This window comes from Rhinoderma darwinii, chromosome 4, assembly GCF_050947455.1.
Source record: "Rhinoderma darwinii isolate aRhiDar2 chromosome 4, aRhiDar2.hap1, whole genome shotgun sequence".
In the NCBI taxonomy this organism is placed as follows: Eukaryota; Metazoa; Chordata; class Amphibia; order Anura; family Rhinodermatidae; genus Rhinoderma; species Rhinoderma darwinii.
The window spans coordinates 246,344,370-246,370,006 of record NC_134690.1 but is presented as its reverse complement, the minus strand read 5'-3'; the positions used below and the strand labels follow the sequence as shown (position 1 = coordinate 246,370,006).

The 25,637-nt window shown below is 40.9% G+C and overlaps 1 protein-coding gene across 21 annotated transcripts in view; it reads left to right on the top strand.

Annotated features, from left to right (window-relative positions):
* Nucleotides 1-25,637, top strand: part of PTPRK (protein tyrosine phosphatase receptor type K) — a 473,693-nt gene that overhangs the window by 253,396 nt on the left and 194,660 nt on the right. For all 21 annotated transcript variants that reach the window (XM_075862349.1, XM_075862356.1, XM_075862353.1 and 18 more), the window contains exon 7: nucleotides 2,213-2,506. In XM_075862349.1, coding sequence (XP_075718464.1) covers nucleotides 2,213-2,506 — 294 coding nt within the window. The remainder of the gene's footprint in view (nucleotides 1-2,212; nucleotides 2,507-25,637) is intronic.

Genomic DNA, 25,637 nt, shown 5'->3' with positions numbered 1-25,637 from the left:
TTGGTACAGCTTGTGGCTGCTACTCTGCAGAGCTTTACATTTATTTAGCCTTGTATTGGTTTCTAACGTAGATCATTCTGATTTACAATTACTATAATAAAGTACGGTAGGTTCATATCAGTATGATGCCATGAACGTAACAACCATTAAAAAGTTATAGAGCAACCACCTGATGAATGCAATAGAATACTAACGTGTGTCTAATAGTGTCTAATATAATGTATGGCTGCAGCTTTATTCTGAATGAGAGGAACAATTTGTTCTACAAATAGCTCAATAACAATAATTGTGGCCACAATGTAACAATTACCAACATACTAGTCTTCTAACCTAATAGGACACACTACATTTTATTGGTTGTTTGGCCAGTGAATGTGCCGTGCAGTGGTGCTGCATATGGCTGGAATTTATGGAAACTAATCACTCAAAACAAAACGGAGCCATTGTGAAAAAAAAATGCTTTCTTTTAATTTTTTGCAAATAAACACATTCAGTGACTTTCAATAACCGACAAGGTTATGTATATGCCTAGCCTATTACGTGTGAAAATAGCATAGAAATAAATGGGTAGATCGATGGGTAGATCGATGGGTAGATCGATGGGTAGATAGATACTTAGATAGATAGATAGCTACTTAGATAGATAGATACTTAGATAGATAGATAGATAGATACTTAGATACTTAGATAGATAGATAGATAGATAGATAGATAGATAGATAGATAGATAGATAGATAGATAGATAGATAGATAGATAGATAGATAGATAGATAGATAGATAGATACATAGATAGATACATAGATAGATACATAGATAGATACATAGATAGATACATAGATAGATACATAGATAGATACATAGATAGATACATAGATAGATACATAGATAGATACATAGATAGATAGATACATAGATAGATAGATACATAGATAGATAGATACATAGATAGATAGATACATAGATAGATAGATACATAGATAGATAGATACATAGATAGATAGATACATAGATAGATAGATACATAGATAGATAGATAGATACATAGATAGATACATAGATAGATACATAGATAGATACATAGATAGATACATAGATAGATACTTAGATAGATACTTAGATAGATACTTAGATAGATACTTAGATAGATACTTAGATAGATACTTAGATAGATACTTAGATAGATACTTAGATAGATACTTAGATAGATACTTAGATAGATACTTAGATAGATACTTAGATACTTAGATAGATACTTAGATACATAGATAGATAGATACTTAGATACATAGATACTTAGATACATAGATACTTAGATACATAGATACTTAGATACATAGATAGATACTTAGATACATAGATAGATACTTAGATACTTAGATACATAGATACTTAGATACATAGATACTTAGATACATAGATAGATACTTAGATACATAGATAGATACTTAGATACATAGATAGATACTTAGATACATAGATAGATAGATGGATACATACATACATACATACATACATACATACATACATACATACATAGATCGATAGTGATTTTTCTCTACTAGATCTTTCCCAAATAACTTAACATGTTTAAAAGAATAAAATGTTTTCATTGTATGAAGTTATGCAATTTTTTCAATATACCTTGTATTAATGTATCCTGTTTTTTAAGATCTCTGCTTGTAATCATTAAATGGAGTACTTCGAAGCTGATTTCCAGATGGTGGAAATCTGTCCTGGTCATGTGATGACCACACGATGAATCACGCAGCTTGTTACAGGACGAAGTTCTGATATCTGTAACCATGTTGAGTCAAGATGTGATCTTCACGTGATCAGGATTGATTTTTATTCACTGGAAGTAAACAATGAAGGTACCAATTAAGAATCGGCCGGAAATTTTGAAAAGCATGAGGAACTAATACAGAAAGAGAATTAGCGATAAATATCGTAATGCATGTTACTAACTATCTGATGGTCTCACCATCATGTATAGGGATTATTTCATTAATGTTTTTGTAAATGAAAATAAAGAAAATTCATATCGGAAAAAAAGAAATACAGAAAGTATATTGGAAAGATGTATAACACATTTTTATACAAAAAAAGGCTTTGTTTGCTCAAACTAGAATACGCTCTTTTTTCGTAAGGTTTGATATTTAGGACTCTTGCTATCTTCTATTAAGCTTGATTTATTTTTTTCCCTCCCACAGAGCCACCACGACCAATTGCACCTCCACAGCTCCTGGGAGTTGGACCAACTTACCTTCTTATTCAGTTAAACGCCAATTCTATTATTGGTGATGGGCCTATTATTCTGAAGGAGGTGGAATATAGGATGACCACTGGAACATGGACAGAAACACACGCAGTGAATGCACCAACTTACAAACTGTGGCACTTGGATCCAGATACAGAATATGAGATTAGAGTACTACTCACAAGGCCAGGGGAGGGTGGCACAGGACCCCCGGGGCCACCTCTAATTACAAGGACTAAGTGTGCAGGTAAGTCTACATAAAGGGTAATGCAATAATGTGGTCATCAAAGCTATATTATATTTTCTAACTGTGAAAAATAACACTCCTTAAAGAGACTCTGTCACCACATTATAAGTGCCCTATCTCCTACATAAGGAGATGGGCGCTGTAATGTAGGCAACAGCAGTGCTTTTTATTTAAAAAAACGATCTTTTTTCACAAAGTTAGGAGCGATTTAAGTTTATGCTAATGAGCTTTCTTAATGCCCAAGTGGGCGTACTTTTAATTTCGACCAAGTGGGCGTTGTATAGAGGAGTGCATAACGCTGACCAATCGGCATCATGCACTCCTCTCCATTCATTTACACTGCACTAGCGATATAGATATATCGCTATGTGCAGCCTCATACACAAGCCCTAACATTACTAGTGTCCTGATAATGAATACACATGAAATCCAGCCTGGACGTCATGTGTACTCAGAATCCTGACACTTCTGAATCTTTTTTGTGAGATTCCAGCAACGGATATGAAATCTCGCGAGATCTCGGAGCTAAACGAGATTTGGTGTCACTTGCCGGAATCTCACAAAAAAAGAGTCAGAAGTGTCAGGATTCTGTATACACATGACGTCCAGGCTGGATGGTCATGTGTATTCATTATCAGGACACTGTAGTAATGTTAGGGTTTGTGTATGAGGCTGCACATAGCGATATATCTATATCGCTAGTGCAGTGTAAATGAATGGAGAGGAGTGCATGATGCTGATAGGTCAGCGTCATGCACTCCTCTGTACAACGCCCACTTGGTCGAAAGTAAAAGTACGCCCACTTGGGCATTAAGAAAGCTCATTAGCATAAACTTAAATCGCTCCTAACGTTGTGAAAAAAGATCGTTTTTTTAAATAAAAAGCATTACTGTCACCTACATTACAGCGCCAATCTCCTTATGTAGGAGATAGGACACTTATAATGTGGTGACAGAGTCTCTTTAAGTAGTATTACCCTGGCAAACTCTGCGCTGTTCAGACGTCTAACCAGTCGGGGGGACCCCCACTCGAGTTAGGTGCGGGTCCTAGAGCTGCAACCCACATCTATCACACATTCTTTGCATTTCCTATGGATATGCCATGATTTTCTGTGATGGGAATACCCCTTTTAATGAAGGGAGGATTTTAACACCCTTTCAATTTGCGAGGGAGATAGTTTGGTAACTGCTGGTATCTACATGCACTTAGGGCACTCGCGAACGTTTTGACAGAGATTCTCATTTTTCTGCTTCTGTTTTATTCCAAACCGTGTCTAAAAGTTGGATTTGCTGATTTCAAAGAATTCTCATAATTCTTCTTACATCTTTATCTCAAATGCAGCCAACATTATAATACATTTTACTAATGACTTAGGTTTTTCGTGGAGGTCAGATCCAGTTATTAGTTTTGGAGGTTCAATTATTCCATCAAGTTGTCTTTGTGCTTCTTTTTATGTATAAGCATATGCTAATTTTTCTCACACTTAGAAAAATTACAATAAGACCTCTTCTTGTCCTTGAAATGTTTTTTTGAGAATATGTAATACGATGTAGTTAAGGAAAGGTACACTCCTGGACAATGAAGGGTGGAGTTAAGCTGTTCAAATGGTTTCTACTTACCTCCTGACCGAGGACTACAAATGTTAATGTTACTTAGCTGTACTGTGATTTTCTTTAGAATCACTTCTGTATGCGGCACATTGCTAGAGTAATGAGAGTGCAGGAGCTGAATTATTATAAGATAACCCCACTGCCGAGGGTCAGCGAGACTAAAGCATTTCCCTACTCAGGAGGATGGTTTAAGTGGAATTGGCATTTGAATTTCTGAGTGGAGCGTGGCTGTCTTTAGTTAAGCAGTACTTCAAATACTTGTTTTGTCAGGTCACATCACAGAACTGACAATTAAATGTGGCACTATCAGCATTTAAATCACATACAGTATGGAAATTCTGAGATTAAAACACTCCGCCAAGTCAGATGGTGAGCTAAACAAAGTAATGAAGCATACCCAGCCTCCCCCTCTCTTCCTTTTCCTCAGCATGACAATGCCAAGCAATCTATGTTCTCAATATAAAGATTTTTTTTTTTCCAGCCACCTTGCAGAGTGCTGTCTAATTGAGAAGCTACTGTCAAACACGTTTTAGGACCTCTATTCTTAAACATTTATGGGGCTGTTAGTGAGGAGTTGGTTGTCGTTGCTGCATTACAATGAAGAGCTATTTCAGGAGGCCCCAAAAGATTACAGTGACAGATGTAGTGTTATTCACAGATGTTAATCACATGTATTAATAATATTTGTAATAGTCTTCTTAGGGCTGAAATGGATGCTAACTTTTCAAACCACTTATGCTGATCTAATAGTATCACCGATATAGATCAACTTTGTAATTGTTAAAATTTAGTTGTTTTATCCATGTAAATTCTGTGTGAAGTTACTGCTAGGTTTCTCCTTTCCAATAGTCTGTTGTCAAACAAAATATGTCTCTAGTTAGAGAGCAAGGGACAAGGACTTGAGGAATTGGGGTGTGTGTCTCTTCACAGGCTGCCCATAAAAGTCTATAGAAAGTGGTGGGGGCAGCAGGAGAAGAGAAAGAGACATACCCTGCCTATACAAGTCTATGGGGAGGGGAGCAGAAGGAGGGATCAGGGAGACAGACAGACGCTGCTGCTCATGGAAGTTTATGAAGAGGCAGGAGCAGAGTGAGACACACACACACACACACACACACACACACACACACACACACACACACACACACACACACACACACACACACACACACACACACACACACACACACACAGACTGACGGACGTACATTCTGGATGCTTACAAACACTTCTCATTACTGCTGTATGATGATCTCCATGTTGTTGCTGCTTCTAGAAGTGATAGAGAGAGATCAGAATTATATACCCTGCACACAGAGAAGAGGAGAAGACATGATAGCAGTTAGGTTCCGCCCACTAGCTCAGTGAAAACTGAGAATTAGAGAGAGAGCCTGCACAGGGGAAAACTGCTAAAAATTGCAGAATGCAATTCTTAAAATGGCCAGAAATCGGTTTTGTCCTCATGTACACATGACCGCTTATTCTTAAATGTTAAACTCTAAATTCACTTCTTCTTTGTCTTGCTGTAATCTCATACATCACACACTCCTACCTGGAAAAGACTCATAGTATTGTTTAAACAGGCTTTCAGTTTGCAAATTTGATGCCAAAAGAGCAGAACTGCCACAGCTAGAGACACAGTTGTGGTATGTGATTGATTTCTATACCACCTAACGTCATTGGAATGCTACAAGTATATGACAAATCCTATCAACACTATAATGGCTGCAATTAGTGGTCACCTTTAGAAAGCTATTAAAGAGGAACAGTCCGCTCTTCTGACATGTTTGATTTAATAAGTACTTGTATTCCCCATGAAATAACAAATCTGGAGCACCTATCTTAGAACTCTAAACTGTCCCATTTCTTTGTTGTTCCTGGAAACGTATGAATACATTTGACAACTGTCTGTTACAGGGCCAGTGTCCGAACCCGGTCAAGTGCCGGGGCCCACTACTCTTGGGGGGGGGGGGTCCACTCGGCCGCCGGGTGCTGACGCTGCCGTCAGTGATGTCAGGAAGAGAGGAGTCCTAGGCAGAGCGCTAGAAGTGGCTCTGCTCCGGGGCTCAGTCTCTGATGAAGACAATGACATCACTGTCCATACATGGACAGTGTTGTCAGGAGCAGGTCAGTGTCCCAGGCAGAGTGGCTCTGGGGTTGCCCCTGACATCACTATCTGTATATGGACAGTGATGCTAGAAGCTTCTCCAGAGCCGCAGTACCGGAGCAGGCAGATATATATATATATATATATAGATAGATAGATATAGATATATCTATATATATATATATATATATACATATACATACAGTGATGTCAGGGGCAGAGCAGGAGTCCGAGGCAGAGCGCTAGTAGTGCTCTGCCCTGGACTATGACTCTGGGTTGCCCATGACAACACTGTCCATATATGGACCGTGACGTCAGGGGCTTCTCCTGAAGCGGAATGCCCAGCCAGAGCGTCGACAATGCTCTGGCTGGGGATTCCACTCCTAGAGGCGCTACCTACATGGAGGGTGGCTGTGTGGCGCTCCCAGGGAGGGTGGCTGTGTGGCGCTCCCAGGGAGGAGGGGGCTGTCTGGCGCTCCCAGGGAGGAGGGGGCTGTCTGGCACTACCTGGGGGGAGGGGGCTGTCTGACACTACCTGGGGGGGAGGGGGCTGTGTGGCACTACCTGGGGGGAAGGGGCTGTGTGGCACTACCTGGGGGAGGGGGCTGTGTGTCACGATCTACAGAGGGCACTAAATTTATTAGGGTACAAACTGATGGCCTAACTTCTTTATGGGGGCATAAACATGGCCTAATGTCTATATGGGGGCACAAAGTGACATTTTCTGCAATTTTACTGCCGCCGTGAGTTCCCCGCGAGTTTCCCCGCAAAGGTGCCTACTGAGTTTGTGTCGCCCAAGGGCCCACATAAACCTGGAGCCAGCTCTGGTCTGTTACCATTCCCCTTGTCAAAGGGGTGTGTCCCTACAGTTTTAGACTGAGTACTAATTGGACAATGTCTGACTGTAGGGACGCACTACCAATTGGTAACACCCAGTTGTTAATGAATACATTTCTAGGAGGAATAGCAGAGGAATGTCATATTGCAAAATTCTAAGAAAAGATGTTCCATATTTTTTATATTATGTGGAATATAAGTATTTACTAAAACATATGTCAAGAGAGCCGAAAGGTCCTCTTTAAACAAAGACAGTGCAGAAACGCAAGAGAATATTAAAGTTGATCACTTTACATGAACTACATTTGGATAATGAGTTCAATGGATTCTCTGTGATTCTTCGTTTTCCCCCCTCATTAGATTGTGGGTCCTGTGTGAATAACAACTGTATAAGATGTGGTCATCCAAACTTGACAAACACCTTCACAATAGACCACAAATATAAGACTCTCCAGATTGAGTTTGTTTTTTTGGGAGTTGCTATTGGTTAGGAAATTGTCACCTTTTGTGGCTTTATATACTGTACACGGTATAATATGTAACTCATTTCCACTAAGTTATATGCTCCACAAAAATGTATAAGTTCTTGTCAAAATGTAATTGTTTCAGGAGTGCATGCTTATTGTAGACTTTAAAGAACTACACAAACCAATTCTAAAACTGTCATATAATTGCCATCTTTGAATAATTAATTATAGAATATTTAAGAATAAAACCTTCATGTGACGTTACCCATGTAAAAGGATTTTATTTTCCCCATTGGTGGACATGTAAGACTCCGCATTCGTCTGTTTAGGACATTGCCCTGTGTTTAAGATTTTTCAGGATATTTTACTGTACAATTATTTCCTGCCACAAATTTATTCTTTTGGTTACATGAGAATACAGTTTCCTCTTTGAACCTCTCCTGAGAATAACATTGCATTCTTGCTCCTGTCTATTTAGCATGTTACCTTTTTCATTGTTGATGCTGTTACACGTTAAACATCGACCTATTATACAGCGCTGTTCTGGTGCCTGCTGGGCTTTCACACTATTTTTGTGGTCACACAAAAGCAAGAGGGTCAACAGTTCATGGTGTCCAGAGCTTAATTTTCTCTACTTTACCTGGGCTGCTTTCTTCTTCTGCTGAAATTCTAACCTTTTTTTTATATTTTTAGTAAAAAATTTACCCCAGACTCCACATGAGATTGTGCCTGTTTTGTATATTCCAGTATGAATAATGCCCCAGTTAATAGCTTGCTTACTTTTTTCTTTCTAACGAGGAAACCTTACAAATAGAGGATGTCTCCTTCCCGATAGCCCCCATTTCAATTAATCACTAGGGAAATAATTCTGTAGTTATTGATCCGACTATCAATCAGGCAGACAAATTATCAATGGTTATTAGTCCAGATTATTTGTATGCCAACAGCAGGATGATTGGCTGCTTGATGAAGTATTGGATCTTTTAATTTATCATTGATGTATTTGTAACGTACATACCAGTTAGGATAAACACAACTGCCGCCTAATTCAATTCCAATAAAAACATTACAAAAATACCCAGTGAAACTAAAGTTACAGTACAACATACATATGGCACTTAAGCTGAGAGATGCCCCCTTTGTACTTTAACCCTTTCGCTGCTAGGGGTTTTTGGACGTTTTGCACCTTTGGTAGATAGGACAATTTTGAGGCCCCATTTACATCAAGCCAACGGTCACCTGCGTTTGACGCGTACGCCGGGAAAAGCTCCTGACTTTATATGTAAATTGTAGGCTGTGATGGATGCCCGAACAGTGGCATCTGTCACCATTGACTATAATAGTACACGTTAAAGGGATACCTCATGAACTGGGGTCATGAGAGATCTGTTTTACCGAAACCATTATAGTCTATATAAGGGGGACAGATGCAACGGTTTGGTATCCATCTCATGCATCAGTCACCCATAGACTAATATGGTATCCGTTAATGTACAAGTCATGAAAAGCTTTTTTTCCAAGAAAAAAAAAAACATTATACATTATTCCATACCTCCTAAGGAAAAAAAAAGTATACTAGCCAGACTGAGATCAGAAGGATACCTTTTTTCTTCCGTCGGACTGATAGAACCCTATGGGCACGTTTAATGTTTATGCTGGGAGCTTTCTCGAGATGCACGCTAAATAAAGGACCAAAACGTTATGTGAACTAGGCCTTACGTACAAATCATAAATTATAAAATAAAAAAATCATACTTCGCCCCCATAGCTGTTTTCTGAACGTAGACATCTGGCACAATATCAAAATGACACTCAACACTTGATACACACAGGCAACTTCATGTAATTTTTGTGCATAAAAATTACCCCCCCCCCCTTTTTATGTGGCAATCCGAGAGCAGTATCCTCTCTTCTTGAGGGGAGATGATAACCTGAATAGACGTTTACCCCTCCCCCTGGGGTCATGTACAGCCAGCCATACGTGGACGGGAAGGATCACTGATCCCCCTTCTTTTCCTGCACACTGCCATCATGTCCACTGCTTCCCCACTCTACTCACCCACCCCACCATGGGCTGAAGTGAGAGCTGCAAATGTATCCAGCTCCCACTTCAACTAGCTCTTGCTCAGGCTAAATCAAAGCTAGATTTTTGGCTTTAAAACTAGGCATAGCCCGAGCTGAAAGCCTTTAGTACCAAGAGATGAAGTGAGAGCTGCAACTATATGAAGCTCCCACTTTAACTGGTTCTAACTCAGGCTAATCCTGACTAGAGCCGCAATAGTGGTCTTGTTCTCCTAGCTGCGATCTAGCCTTAAAGAGGCTGTCACCAGATTTTGCAACCCCTATCTGCTATTGCAGCAGATAGGCGCTGCAATGTAGATTACAGTAACGTTTTTATTTTTTAAAAACAAGCATTTTTGGCCAAGTTATGACCATTTTTGTATTTATGCAAATGAGGCTTGGAAAAGTACAACTGGGCGTGTTGAAAAGTAAAAGTCCAACTGGGCGTGTATTATGTGCGTACATCGGGGCGTTTTTACTACTTTTACTAGCTGTGCGTTCTGACGAGAAGTATCATCCACTTCTCTTCAGAACGCCCAGCTTCTGGCAGTGCAGACACACAGCGTGTTCTCGAGAGATCACGCTGTGTCGTCATTGACAGGTCCTGCATCGTGTCGGACGAGCGAGGACACATCGGCACCAGAGGCTACAGTTGATTCTGCAGCAGCATCGGCGTTTGCAGGTAAGTCGATGTAGCTACTTACCTGCAAACGCTGATGCTGCTGCAGAATCAACTGTAGCCTCTGGTGCCGATGTGGCCGACACGTTGCAGGACCTGGGGCAGGAAGTGAGTGACGTCACAGCGTGATCTCTCGAGAACACTCTGTGTGTCTGCACTGCCAGAAGCTGGGCGTTGTGAAGAGAAGTGGATGAACCCTATTGACGAAAAAATATAAACGTTATGGCTCTTGGAAGGCGGGGAGTGAAAAACAGAAATATGAAAGCATAAAATGGATCAGTCCTGAAAGAGTTAATTCATTTCTAATGAAAAAAATGTATGACCCCATGTGGGGTATTTCCGTACTCGGGAGAAATTCCGTTACAAAAATTGTTTGTTTTTTTTTCTCCTTTGTCCCTTGTGAAAATTAGAAAATTCTAAATGCTCACTATTCCCCTAGAAAAATTCCTTGAGGGGTGCTTCAAAAATGGGGTAACTTGGGGGGATTTCCACTGTTTTGGTCCCTCCAGGGCGTTGCAAACGCGACATGGCACCGAAAACCAATCCATCAAAATCCGTGCTCCAAAATCCAAATGGCGCTCCTTCCCTTCTGAGCCCTGCTGTGGATCCAATCAGCAGCTTATTACCACATAGGGGTATTGCCGTAACCGGGAGACATTGCTTTACAAATGTTGGGGTGCATTTTCTTCATTATTCCTTGTAAATATTAAAATTTTCTAATTTTTTTCAGAAAAAAAGTAGATTTTCATTTTTACAGATTAATTCCAATATATTTATCGAAAAACGTGTGTGGTCAAAATGCTAACTATACCCCTAGATAAATTCCATGAGGGGTGTAGTTTCCAAAATGGGGTAACTTTTGGTGTGTTTCCACTGTTTTGGCACCACAAGACCTCTTCAAACCTGACAAGGTGCCTAAAATATATTCTAAAAAAAGGAGGCCCAAAATCCACTGGGTGCTCCTTTGCTTCTGAGGCCTGTGTTTCAGTCCATTAGCACACTAGGGCCTTATGTGGGAGATTTATAAAAACTGCAGAATCTGGGCAATAAAATATTGTGTTGCATTTCTCGGATAAAACCTTGTGTGTTACAAAAAAAAAATGTATTCGAAATGAATTTCGGCAAAAAAAATAAAATTTGTAAATTTCACCTCTAATTTGCTTTAATTCCTGTAAAACGCCTAACTGGTTAAAACACTTTGTGTATGCTGATTCGAATACCTTTAGGGGTGCAGTTTTCAATATGGGGTGACTTCTGGGGATTTTCTAATATATAAGGACCTCAAAGCCACTTCAAAACTGAACTTGGCCCTGAAAAAATGGCCTTTTGAAATTTTTTTAAAATATGAGAAATTGCTGCTAAAGTTCTAAGCCTTGTAACGTCCTAGAAAAATAAAAGGACATTCAAAAAACAATGCAAATATAAAGTAGACATATGGGAAATATTAACTAGTAACTATTTTGCGTGGTTTTACTATCTGTTTTACAAGCAGATAAGTTTAAATTTAGAAAAATTATAATTTTTGCAAATGTTTTCTAAATTTTGGTATTTTTCAGACTTCAATACCAAAGTTATCGACCAAATTTTTTCACTAACATAAAGTACAACATGTCAAGAGAAAACAATCTCCGAATTGCTTGGATAGGTAAAAGCATTTCGATGTTATTACCACATAAAGTAACATGTCCGATTTGAAAAAATCAGCTGTGTCCTTAAGGCCAAAACAGGCTGGGTCCTGAAGGAGTTAAGATTATTTACGGATGACTAAAAATGATAAGGAATCAGAGATGGATGAAAAAAAAATATAGTCGTGTGCATGGTTCCTAAGCTAGGGCCTTTAGTATCCGTTATTTCTTGGGCTATTTAAGGGTCTCCCTGCAAGAACGTATGAGATACGTCTTAGGCAGGCAAAGTGTTCGACCTTTGCACTGAAATTTTTTTATTTTACTTACTATGTGCAAAACTAAGCAATTTTCAAAATCGTATTCATTAAAAATTTCCTACAATTGAGTCTGTGAAAATCCTTCACCTAGCTAATTATCGTGCTGCTTCTGACATCTGCTCCTGCATTTGTCTGCTTTCTCTGCTGCCATCCTCCCTTCATTCAGTGTAAGAGATAGCAGCAGGGAGTGGGAGGAGAATGTACATAGCAGATCAGAGAGGGGGAACGCATCCAAGTCTCCACAGAGGACAGATCACACAGACTTAAAGAGGCTCTGTCACCACATTATAAGTGCCCTAGCTCCTATATAAGGAGATGGGCGCTATAATGTAGGTGACAACAGTGCTTTTTATTTAATAAAACGATCGGTTTTCACCACTTTATTAGCGATTTTAGATTTATGCTAATGAGTTGCTTAATGCCCAACTGGGTGTATTTTTACTTTAGACCAAGAGGAGGAGTGTATGACGCTGACCAATCAGCGTCCTGCACTCCTCTCCAGCAATGTCTGTCAGAACAAGGGAGAAGAGATTTCTTGTCTGCTATACAAGGGGCGAGCAGTGCCTGGATTGAGCTGTGCTCATACATGAGTTAGTGAAGGCAGCAGCATCCTGGACACACAGAATTCACATCCAGCATGAATTTGTGGGAGGGGGAGCATGCGCACATAAGAAAGGTCTGAAAATGAATGGAGAATGCAGCCTAAAATTAAGTGCAACTATTTTTTAACTATTTTTACATGTCAAAGTTGTCTGATACCCATTTTAATTCACACCCCTTCTTTTTTGATGTGTGAGGATCATTAATACCTTGCCCAAAATGGGAGTGATTTTAAATTGAGTAAAGCACGAAACCTTTCTGCTTAAGGGTATGATCATACGCGACAGATTTGTTGCAGTCATTTGTTCTATACATCTAAATAGGGCTGTTTCTAAAGCATGTGTGTGGTTTTTGCAAGCTCCTTTTTAGATGTATAGGATAAATCTGGTGCTTGTGATACTGATAAAATGTGTTTTTGGAGTTTCACACACCTTATTAATGCAGAGTTGTGAATTGTGTACATAGCAGCGATAAATAATGGATCAACTGTTCAATATATATGGCACACACCTTTGTAGAAATGGCACAAGAAGTCCCTGAAAATTGTCAGTCTCAACACATAATTCTGATTCATTTGGTTTTGGACAGTTTTTCAATCTTGGGGTTAACTTTTGTCATTGCCTTGCTTTGCCTCTCAATTATTAGTATTTTCATTTCTGAAAGTGTAATTATACAGCACTTGCCTTCTTTCATCTCTCTTATGCTAAATAGCGTTTGATTAATGCTCAAAGTGCCACCTTGTTTTCTTGTTTTATGCAAAGCAGTCCTGGTCTGTGAGCGCTGCTGCTGGATGTGTGTGTTTGAAGTGTGCAGCACTTTCTGAAGTTTACTTTATTATCCCTATTAGGGCATGACCACACATGGCGGAATTCCTCCGCAACTGTCCGCATCGATGCCGCACAGAATCTGCGTTGCAGATTCTGCAGCGGATCTGCACAAAATGTGCAGTACATTGATGCGGACTAGCTGCTGCAGACTGCGGGAAAAGTGCTTCCCTTCTCCCTATCAGTGCAGGATAGAGAGAAGGGACAGCACTTTCCCTAGTGAAAGTAAACGATTTTCATACTTACCGGCCGTTGTCTTGGTGACGCGTCCCTCTTTCGGCATCCAGCCCGACCTCCCTGGATGACGCGCCAGTCCATGTGACCGCTGCAGCCTGTGCTTGGCCTGTGATTGGCTGCAGCCGTCACTTACACTGAAACGTCATCCTGGGAGGCCGGACTGGAGACAGACGAAGGGAGTTCTCGGTAAGTATGAACTTATATGTTTTTTTACAGATACATGTATATTGGGATCGGTAGTCACTGTCCCGGGTGCAGAAACAGTTACTGCCGATCGCTTAACTCTTTCAGCACCCTGGACAGTGACTATTTACAGACGTCTCCTAGCAACGCTCCCGTCATTACGGGAGCCCCATTGACTTCCTCAGTCTGGCTGTAGACCTAGAAATACCTAGGTCCAGCCAGAATGAAGAAATGTCAAGTTAAAAAAGCAAGACGCATCCGCAGCACACATGACATGTGCATGACAGCTGCGGACTTCATTGCGGAACTTAGAATCTCCATTGAAGTCAATGGAGAAATTCCGCCATGAGTCCGCCACTGCTCCGCAACAGACAGAGCATGCTGCGGACACCAAATTCCGCTCCGCAGCCTATGCTCCGCAGCGGAATTGTACGCATCGTGTAAACGAACACTGCTAAATTAAAGTGAAAGTCAATGGAGAAACGGCTCCGCTGCGGATTAACGCTGCGGAGTGTCCGCAGCGGAATTTAAGTGGAATTCCGCCATGTGTGAACCCGCCCTTATAAGACTGCAGGGAAAAAAACACAAAATCATTGTCTGTAATGTAACCTAAATATAACTTAACCAAGCCTGGTTAGTATTTGGCCGGGTTCACACGGGTCAGAGATGCTGCGTAAAACTACAAGGGTATCAGTCCTAGAACCCGCATCACATTCTGTCCGAAGGGCTACACCACATTGTGGTGGCTTTTTAAAAAAAATGCACCGCATGTCAATTTCTAAACGTTTTCTCTGCGTTTTTTTTTTGTGTTTGTTTTTTTTTGCAGCGTTTGGATGAGATTTGTTCAAATCCCTATCTACTTTGCTGCTACTGTAATACACTGCAGATTTTGCGCGATGAAATCCTTAGTGTTTACGCTACCCAGCCTTACAATAGTATAGTTTTATCAGAACTACCATTTTTCCATAAACCTGCCTAAACTTATGCGGACTACATAAAATGTGTGTGTGTGTGTGTACAATTCACATAATGCACTGTTTCACACACCGTGTATGTACGGGATGAAAGAGAGATTGCAGTTGCTGGTCACAAATTATAAAGTACTGTTTTGTGGCCCCAGAGCACTTGGTAATTTCCTCCTTCCCAAAAGCAAAGGAAAATGTAGTCCTAAACGAGTTGAAATGCAAAGTAGAATATCAAGCTCCTACAAAACAAAAAAAAATGCAGGCAGTAAGTGGTAGATAGATTAAAGTGTTATTCCCAGTTTAGAAAGTGATTGCATATCCCTAGTATGTGTCATCACTTCATGATTTGAAGGGTTTCATCCTCTAGGACCCCTAAGCCATCCTGAGAATGAAGGAGCCCCTTTTAAGTTTTCCATGCACAGAGACACTTCCAACCACCCGGCTGTGCAGGGATCTGCTGTCAGCCCCTTCCATATAAATGGGGTTGTGCTGCCGTTCCCTGTACAAATTCTGTGCAGATTAATTTCTTTATAGTGGCCAAAGCTCTTATTCTGATACAAAGCTCAGAATCGCTGTTTAATCCCTTAGTGACCACCAATACGGCTTTTCACGGCGGTTACTAAGGAGCCTAAGGCTAGGCCGCCTCCTTTTCACGGCAGCCTAGTCTAAGTCCTGCACAGGTGTCCCGTGCAGGCTGGAGTGGGTGCTCGGCTGTCTGCTCCAACGGTAGCGATTGAAGTTTACTTCGATTGCGGACGTTTAACCTGGTAAATACTGCGGTCAATAGCGACCGCGGCATTTAAATAATTTACATAGGGAGGAGGGAGCAAATGCAATCGTGGGCCTCTGATGGGGTGTCGTGGCAGCAGGCGGCCTAACAAAGGCCCCCAGACCTGCCCTGGCTATACGCCAGCGGCACGTCCTAATAGATTGCATGACCGTTTTACACTGACAGGCAATAATGCTTTGGTATGCTAAAGATTGCATAGTATAGTCCCCTAGTGGGACTAAAACAATAAGTAATAGATGTTAAATAAAAATTATTATTAAAGATTACAGTAAAAAAAAAAAAACTTTTTCCATAAAATTTGTTTTTCTTTGGTAAAAGTGCAAAAAATAAATAAAAGTACACATATATGGTATCGCCGTGACCGTACTGACAAAACAATGATGTTAACTTTTAATTTAAACCTCACGGTGAATGGCGTAAATTTATAATGCAAAAAAATAAAGGTGGAATTGCTTTCTCCATTACCTACAAAAAAAGTTAATAAACGTTAATAAATTAACTATATGTAGCCCAAAATTGTGCCATTAAAAAAATACAACTCCTCCCGCAAAATACAAGCCCTCATACAGCTTTGTCAATGGGAAAAATATAAAGTTATGGCACTTTGAATGCGACGATGAAAGATGGACCAAAATAGGTTGGTCATTAAAGGGTTAAGTGAATATGCACAGAATTTTGAACCTATTTAATGTAAGACACAAAAACAAATTAGCGTTCAAGAGTGGACATTGACTTTGTCTACGTTCAGACATGTTGGATTTGTTGCAGGTTTCAGTTCGGGTTTTACACCAAAAATCCATTTAAATTACAGTATAACACTTGTAAATCAGTCTTTCAAAATAGCTTGGATTTCGGGCCATCCTGTGAATTTTCCAATTTTTTACCTCTTATGTTGCGTATTTGCCTTGGATGTTTATAGTTTGTAATGCAAAGGGTGAAATCAAATTCAAAATCCATATATAACACAAGCCAAATATTTGTGTCGGTTCAGCCTTCGCTGTAAACTATATAGTACAATTATGAGTTGGACCTCATGACGTACCTCCTGCATGATTTAGATCAGTCCATTATTGCCTTCCACATATATAATTAAATTGTGCATCTATCCAAATACTCAGACAGAAGTCAAGTCCCTAACTTGCCAAGGAAGCTACTTTCATCTCCACCTTCATAGGTCCATAGACTATGGCTGTTCTCACCTGCGTTGTGTTATTCTGTTGTTCTGCTCCAAGGAGCAGAACAAGGAAATAACGGAAGCAACGGTTCCATTGCACAACGGACAACGCCGGCGGCTGACTGAACCCATTGAGTTTACTGGGTTCCATCGGCTGTCTGTGATTTTACTGGAGACAATAGCAGTCTCCAGTAAAATCCAGCTATTGTCTCTGGTACACTCGGCCGGATCTGCGACTGAGGCCACTAACAGAGCCTCAACACAGATGTGAACGAAGCCTAAGTCGAGAAATAAACTACCTAAGATTAGCTTCATTATGATTAATTCTGAACAAAAAAATAATAATTAACTGAACAGATTGTTGACAAGAGGTGTAGGACATATTCGTCAGTAAGACTGACACAAATATAACCATAGGGTGTGGGTTTTGGGGCTTGGTACTTTATTTTTGTGCCTGATATATTTTGTACACCTGATTCAACGGAATAATCGCTTAGGGCCTGTTCACATCAGCGTGGTCTTTCCGTTGAGGGGTTCCGTCGGGGGAACCCCTCAACGGAAAGGCAAACCGAAACCTTCGCTACCATTTGCATCACCATTGATCTCAATGGTGACGGAAACTCTGCTAATGGTTTCTGTTTGTCACCGTTGTGACAGAGTTCCATTATTTTTGACGGAATCAATAATGCAGTCAAAGTCCTGACTTAAATCAGGTTGAGAATCTGGGGCAACCTGAAACGGGAAGTTCATGCTCGTAAACCTGCCAATGTAGCCGAGTTAAAACAATTCTGCGGAAAAAGAATGGACCAAGATTTCTCCACAGAAATGTAAAAGACTCCTCACAAGTTATCGGAAACATTTGATCGCAGTTAGGGGGGCAATTACTTTTTTCAAATGGGTGATACAAAATGCAGCTTTTAAATTATAATTTCATTTATTGAGAAACTAGATTTATATTTTATATTTACTCATGTTGTATTTATCTTATATTAAAATTTAGTTGGCTGATCTGAAGAATTTAAATGTAACAAATAAGCAAAAACTGAATAAATCGGGTAGGTGTAAATTTTTCACAGCATTGTGTAAAAAATAATGTCGCAGGTTAAGCTTGTCCATATAATGTCCCCTATAACACAGCCATAGGTATTCTGGAGTGCAGAAACGGTGGCAGAACTAAAACCAGGTTTATATTGGTTCGTACCTTAAGGGTATGTTCACATGGGTCGGATATGTTGCGGAGAAGTCTGAAGTGTATCTAACCTGCAGAGAAATCCGGCTGAGTATTTGCACCAAATGCCTTAAATTGATGCATATATTCAACCAGATAGACCGCTACGGAAAACAGCAGCCAGGAAAAAAAAAAGTCCTATACTCGTCTCTTGTAGTACTGCCATAGCATTGAGTCGCTTCTCTCCCAGCTGCTCTCTGCCCAGGCATCCTTCTGTGATGACGTTTTATCACATGAGAAAGCTGCAGCCTGTGATTGGAGGCAAGTATAGGCTTTATTTGTTTAGCCTGTAGAATTTTGCTCCGAGTACCTAGCGTAATCGCAGCAAATTCCGTAAACAATGACATTTGTTGCATAATTTGACTTTCTCCATTGAGCTCACAGGGTAAGTTCTGCAACAAATTCACAGCGAATCTGAAGCATACATTGACGTGCTGTGGATTTATGTTCTACACTACAGGACAATTTATGCACATATTCTGTGCCTGTTTCAACAGGATGCAAAACATGGTGTGAACAGAGCCTTAGCTACAGTGCCTACAGTCTGAGGTTGGTAATCCACCTCCTGCCTCATCGTTGGTTCAGGTTGCTGCTTTCTCTTTCCTCAGGTTGACTACCTTGTATAAACACAAGTCTTATTCAATACCAAACCATGTGTCACAGACTTGACAACCATGCAGGGGGGTTCGTTCAATAGAATCCCCTCTAACTGTTGGTCTGTTGAGTTTACTTTTATTGAATATTTAAAATAATATTGTCCACCACGAAAAATAATAATTCAGATCACCAACTATTTTGGTTAAAAGGGTTGCGGTTTATTCACATTGGCTATTTTGTGTATGTTTCAACATATTGCCGTTTTATATATGTGTGTGTATATATATATATATATATATATATATATGTGTGTGTGTGTGAAACTGGCCTAACACACACACACACACACACACACACACACACACACTGGGACGCCCGCAAACTGTAGTGCACACACACCCATATACTTGTCCTCCTCAATGAATTAGAATATCATCAAAAAGTTGATTTATTTCAGTAATTTAAGTCAAAAAGTGAAACTCCTATAGTATGTAGATGCATTACACACAGTGATCTATTTCCAGCATTTGTGTGTGTGTGTATGTATGTATATATCTCCACCGTCCAGCAGCACCAGCCAAAATTATGGGTGGGTGCGCACCTTAGGAGCTCGATCACAGCTCCAAGTCTCCTATAGTTGTACAAGAATAGGCAGCACTCCAAGTCACAGTGAAAAAATTGCCTTTTTATTAGCCCATGCTTGAAAAAGGCTCCCCATGTAGAGCCGAAACGTTGCACAAGGGCTAATAAAAAGGCTATTTTTTAACTGTGACTTGGAGCGCTGCCTATTCTTGGCCGACTATATATATATATATATATATATATATATATATATATATATATATATATATATATATATATACATCTCAGAAAAAGAATGGCGACAGCACACTGCGACACTAATGCCACCTAAACCACTAAATTATAATAGGGAGGTTCTTAGTGCACATTTTGATCAAAAAGTGTTTGCCCACCTGCCACGACAAGGCGACCTCTGTAAGGTGGGAAACTACGCTGTACATACACCCAGAACTGGGCGAAGCCTACATATATACCTGGGGATGGTAGGATCCAGCATTGAACTAATTAAAATCACCCAGGGCAGAATAGGAGGAGTGCAAGAACAAAAATGGAGGCAGTCACTAACCCCACATATATGGATCACATAAACACAACAAAAATTTGAACAGCACATTCCAACTAAATGATATAAAATGTGTATGCAGGTGCAAGAACACCTATGACTGCAGATATACAGCAGAAAACGAATGGCGACCGCACACTGCGACACTAATGCCACCTAAGCGTAGTTTCCCACCTTACAGAGGTCGCCTTGTCGTGGCAGGTGGGCAAACACTTTTTGATCAAAATGTGCACGAAGAACCTCCCTATTATAAGTAGATTTAGCTTTAGCACATATTTATTTATATTTAGTGGTTTAGGTGGCATTAGTGTCGCAGTGTGACCTAATATATGTGTGTGTGTGCGTGTATGTGGGCTGGCTTGGTGGGTATATAAGGTGTGCGATGGGCTGTCAGAACACATCAATCGTTGTTGCCATGGGTAAAGGGGTGAATTATCATAGTTGCAAAAAGGGATGATTATTGGCTTTCGGGCCAAAGGTTGCAGTATTTCTCTAACAGCGCAGTTTGTGAACTATTCGCGTGCTGCTGTGGTGAAAGTGTATCGTGAGTGGACAAATGGCATCATTGGGAATACCAGATGTGGAAATTGGAGCACCACGTGCCATTGATGTGGGAGGTGAACGTCTGCTAGAAAGGTGTGCGACGGCTGAGCTACACACTACAGTGGAGCAATTCACTGTGAAAATCAACCAGGGGCTACGAGACGTGTCTAAAACAGTTCAGCGAACCCTACTGCGTATTGGCCTCCGAAGCAGACGGATGGTCACTGCTCCTATGCCAACAAAGGTACATCGGAAAAAAAGGCTTAAATTTTGACGGCAGTATCGGAAGTGAACCACCGATGATTGGCAAAGGGTTGCCTTCTCTGATGAGTCACGTTTTCTGCTTCATCGAACGGATGAGCGTTGGCGTGTCAGGTGAGAAAAATCCGAGAACAAACACCCTGCAACCATTGCTGGAAAAACACGAACTGGTGGCGGCAGCGTTATGGTCTGGCAAATTTTTTCATTGCATTCTCTGCGGCCCACTCATCCATGTGGAAGGCAATCTGAACCAATTTGGGTATGAATCCATTGTTGCAGATCATGTCCACCCATACATGCTGTTTGTCTTCCCTAGAACAGATAGAATTTTCCAGCAAAACAATGCGACACGTCACATGTCTATAAATGTCCGACAGTGGTTGGAAGAGCACGACCAAGACTTCCAAGGTCTTCCCTGGCCCCCTGTTTCGCCAGTCTTGAACCCAGTTGAGCATCTGTGGGACCACCTCGTTCATCTTGTTCACTCTATGAATACTCCCCCATGCACACTCCAGCAAATGTGAGATGCACTGCAGTAAGCAGGGCTCCAGATACCTGAGACAACCTACCAGCACCTTATTGAGTCACTCCTATCCCATCTAGCTGCTGTCCATGCTGCACACAGCAGTTACTCTGGATATTAGCTGGTGGTCATAATAATGTGACTTGACTGTGTAATAAGAGCACTATACAAAGTATATTAGAATAAGTACTATTATACATAAACAGAAGAATTCAGGATACATGGACACATGTCTATCATGCCTGCTTGATAAACCTGTAACAACTGCATTCTAGCAAAAATGTGAACGTGTTTTTTTTTTGTTTTTTTTTTAATTCTTTAACCCTTTCATGACCAAGGGTCATTGATGCCCCTGTGTCCAAGTCAAATTTTCCATTTTTGATATGCACTTCTTTAAACGATAATATCTTTGGAACCGCTTTGAATATCACAACTATTTGTACTTTGTACTTTTTGTAATTTTTTATATATATATATATATATCATCTATATATCTATATATCGATCTCCCGCGTCGGGAGGAATTCATAACGGAGAGGCTCCCTAATCCCCCATAGGTTATCCTGCATCTGAACGGGTAGGGAGGGTAGTGACCCTCAAAATCTATATGCAAAACAGCCAACCATATGAGGATCCTATATGTGAACCCCTCCCTTTAAAAATAACTAAAATATCTGTACAACTCACAACTGGGCGAATATTAGGCTGTCTACTGTCTAAGTTAAGACTTTAGAAATAAATATTTTGTAAGCTGCTCCAGGCATATGATCGATGATGGCACATATGGAATTTATTTATGTATGTTTGTATCTTGAATTTTAAAAGAAATAAAGTAAGCCCTTATTCACACGACAGGGTTTCCCGGCCGGGTGACGGCCGTTCATAAATCGGCCGTCACCCGGCTGTATTAGGAACAATAGACCCCTAATGGGGCTGTTCACAACGATTTTTTGACGGCCCGGGAAACCTGGCCGTCAAAAAAATGGGACATGCCCTATTTTCGGCCGTTTACCCGGCCGCCCGGCTCTCAAAGAAGTCTATTGGGCCGGGTAATACACGGCCATCACCGGAATGTGTCCCGAGTGACGGCCATGTATTCAGTCGCTCGAGCTCCTCTTGCTCTATTAGTCGGAATCCCCGACCCTGTGGCCGGGGATTCCTCTCCAGGAGAAGTGAGTGACTACACTGTCCATGTATGGACATTGAAGTCAGAGACTTCTCCTGGAATGTGGGGGGGGGGGATGGGTGCAACCTGCAGGGGCCTGTGCGCCATCACCTGCAGGGGGCTGTGTGGCATTATCTACAAAGGGCTGTGTGTGGCAACAAATTTAAATTAATTTAAAACGGACAGGGAAAAAAACGGATGCAAAACGGGTCAAAATCGGCCGTTAAAAATGGCAACACGGCTCGGAACGGATGCAAACCGGCTGGGAAAAATGGCCCAAAACGGCCGATTTTATCAGCCGACACTCGGACCCTGTCGTGTGAATAAGGCGTAAAAGTTATATTTTATATTTTAAAACTCCGGATCTATTCTTTCTTTTCAAAATGAACTTTAGTAAGCGAGATTCTTTTAAATCTCATCTGCAAACAGGCTGACTTGTTAAAGGACCGTAAAGTTCTTAAAGATGTAGTCCCCATACTAGCTCCTTGTGAAAGGAGGAATGCGTGCCGATAAACAAGCTGTCTCGTTGATTGGCGCTCGTTTACACGGCCCATGTCTGACTGTGTAATATCACCTTTAAGGGTAACTAAACGTTCAACAAGCTTCTGACATGTCATAGTGACATTTCAGAAGTTTTGATTCGGTAGGGGTCCGAGCACTGAGACACCCACCAATCGCTAAAATTAAGCTCGTGTGAGCGCTCAGTCGCTTCGTTTCTATTTGGCTTTTTCCGGAAATCAATGTATCGGAGTATGGGCTCAATAGAAAGTCTATGAGCCTGTAATCCAATGCATCGGCTTTCCGGAAAAAGCCGAACAGAAACGAAGTAGCTTGAGCGCTCACCTGATCACTTCTACCACTTTGTTTTAGCGATTGGTGGGGTCTCAGTGCTCGGACCCCCATCAATCAAAACTTCTGAAATGTCAGAAGTTTGTTAAACGTAAAGTAACCCTTTAAGTTGCTTATTTGTATAAAGATCTGGGGAATTTGGAGGTCAGGTCAAAACCTTGAACTTTGTCAAGTTCCTCAAACCAATTCTGAAACCTTTTTTGCAGTGTGCAATATTCTGCTGAAAGAGTCCGCTGCCATTATGGAATACGTTTTCCATGAAGGGTGTACTTTGCCATGTACCACCTACCCAAACATTGTTACAGTCCAAGTAAAATCCACATGAAAGCCAGAACCCAGGTTTTTGCCAGCAGAACATTGCCCGAAGCATCACTGTATTCTCCGCTGGCTTTCCTTCCCATATTGCATCCTGGTGCCATCTCTTCTCCAGGTATGCTACGCGCACACACGCGGCAGCACAAAACGTGATTCATCAAACCAGGCCACCTTATGCCGGTGTTCCATGGCTCAGTTCTAATGCTCGTGGGCGCTTTCGGCTATGGACAGTTGTGAGCGAGGGCACTATAGCCAGTCTGTGGCTACACAACTCTAAACACAACAAGCTGTAATGCACTGTGTTCAGACCTTTTTCTATCATATCCAGGAATACATTTTTGTGGAATTTGTAAGTCTTTTGTGGGATCGGACCAGACGGACTAGCCTTTGCTCCCCACGCTCATCATTGAACATTGGGCGACCATGACGCTGTCATCGGTTGTCCTTTTTTTGGACCACTTCTGGTAGGTACTAACCACTGCATATCAAGAACACCCCACAAGACCTGCCACTTTGAGAAACTCTGACCGTCGTCCCGTCATCACAATTTGGCCCTTGTCTTAAGTCGCTCAGATCCTTACACTTGCCAATTTTTCCTGCTTCCAACACATCAACTAAGAACTGACTGTTCACTGGCTGCCTAATATATACCACCCCATGTCAGGTGCAATTATAACCTGATCACCAATGTTATTCACTTCCCCTGTCAGTGGTTTTAATGTTATGACTGATATTTGTATATATCAGCTGTGAAAGCTATTGTTGTAATCTCCTCTATGTTCTTTCATTTCTACTTGCGTATGGAAAGGGTTACGTTTAATCACTAGTATTTAGTTTAGTCACATGAACAGTGCAAGAACTGAGCTAGCGATCAAATCGACTTTGCTTCTGGATTGCCAGATTAATGGGATGATGTTTTCTACAACTCCCATAAATGGGACTGCCGAGGACACAGTAAAAGCCATTAGAGGAGTAATCAGTTCTGATCTAGTAATTGTATTAACAGCCAACATCTCACCTTCCCGCTTGACCCTTATGTAAATGACTGCAATTACACTCCGTGTTGCACAGACTGTGGTCACATCTTGACTATGAGTCTTGGACCGGAGATGTCTCTATAGTCGTAAGTGCGGGAGTAGTTTTCATTATTTAAGCGTGTTCACCGGTTTCCTAAGGGTGGATACAGACTCGGCAGTGTTCGTTGCAAACATTTTTGCAGCTGAAAATCTGTCCATTTATCAAAATGTGTTTTTTCTGGAGCAAGCACATAGATTCCCTGAGTTCCATTCAGACTATTGGAACTGATTTTCAGTTGCAGGAATTTCCGCAACAAAATCTGCCACGTGTGATAACGAACTGCTGCCATGGGCGTACAGTAAATAGATGGCACATGCCATTCTCTCCCTTATGTGACCTGTAGAATAGTCTCTCCTCTTGGTGAATATATGCTTTTTACAACTGAAAATGAAGAAAAAAAACACTTTCAGTTTTTTAGCAGATAATAAATATGACTTGACTAATAAGCTCTGAAGGAATACTGCGTCTGTGCCACAAAATAGAATACCTGAAGCTGTATACTGTGCTCTGAATAAGTATTTGCCTCCTTTCCAATTTCTTCTATTTTTTGTGTATTTATCACATGCTATTCTCTCCATTATATGTGACCAGTAGAATAGTCTCTTCTGTTGGTGAATATATGCTTTTTACATATGAAAATTAGGAAAACCATAAAAGACAACAGTAAATGTGCAGGATCTTCATGGAAAAATGTAGTTGGTACGCTTCATTGAGGACATTAGTGTTAAGCTTAGTGTTGACTTTCAGCCTGCTTTATTTTGAAGAATATCTGTCTATCTTCTAGAGCAGTGGTCCCCAACCTTTTTTGCACCAAGGACCAGTTTGATACAAGAAAATTTTTCCAGGGACCATTGGGATGGGGGTTAGTCAGTTCACACATCGCGTAAATACGGCGTATACCTGTATTTATAATACCTGTATTATGCTGCGGAAAATCCGCAGCATAATAGAGT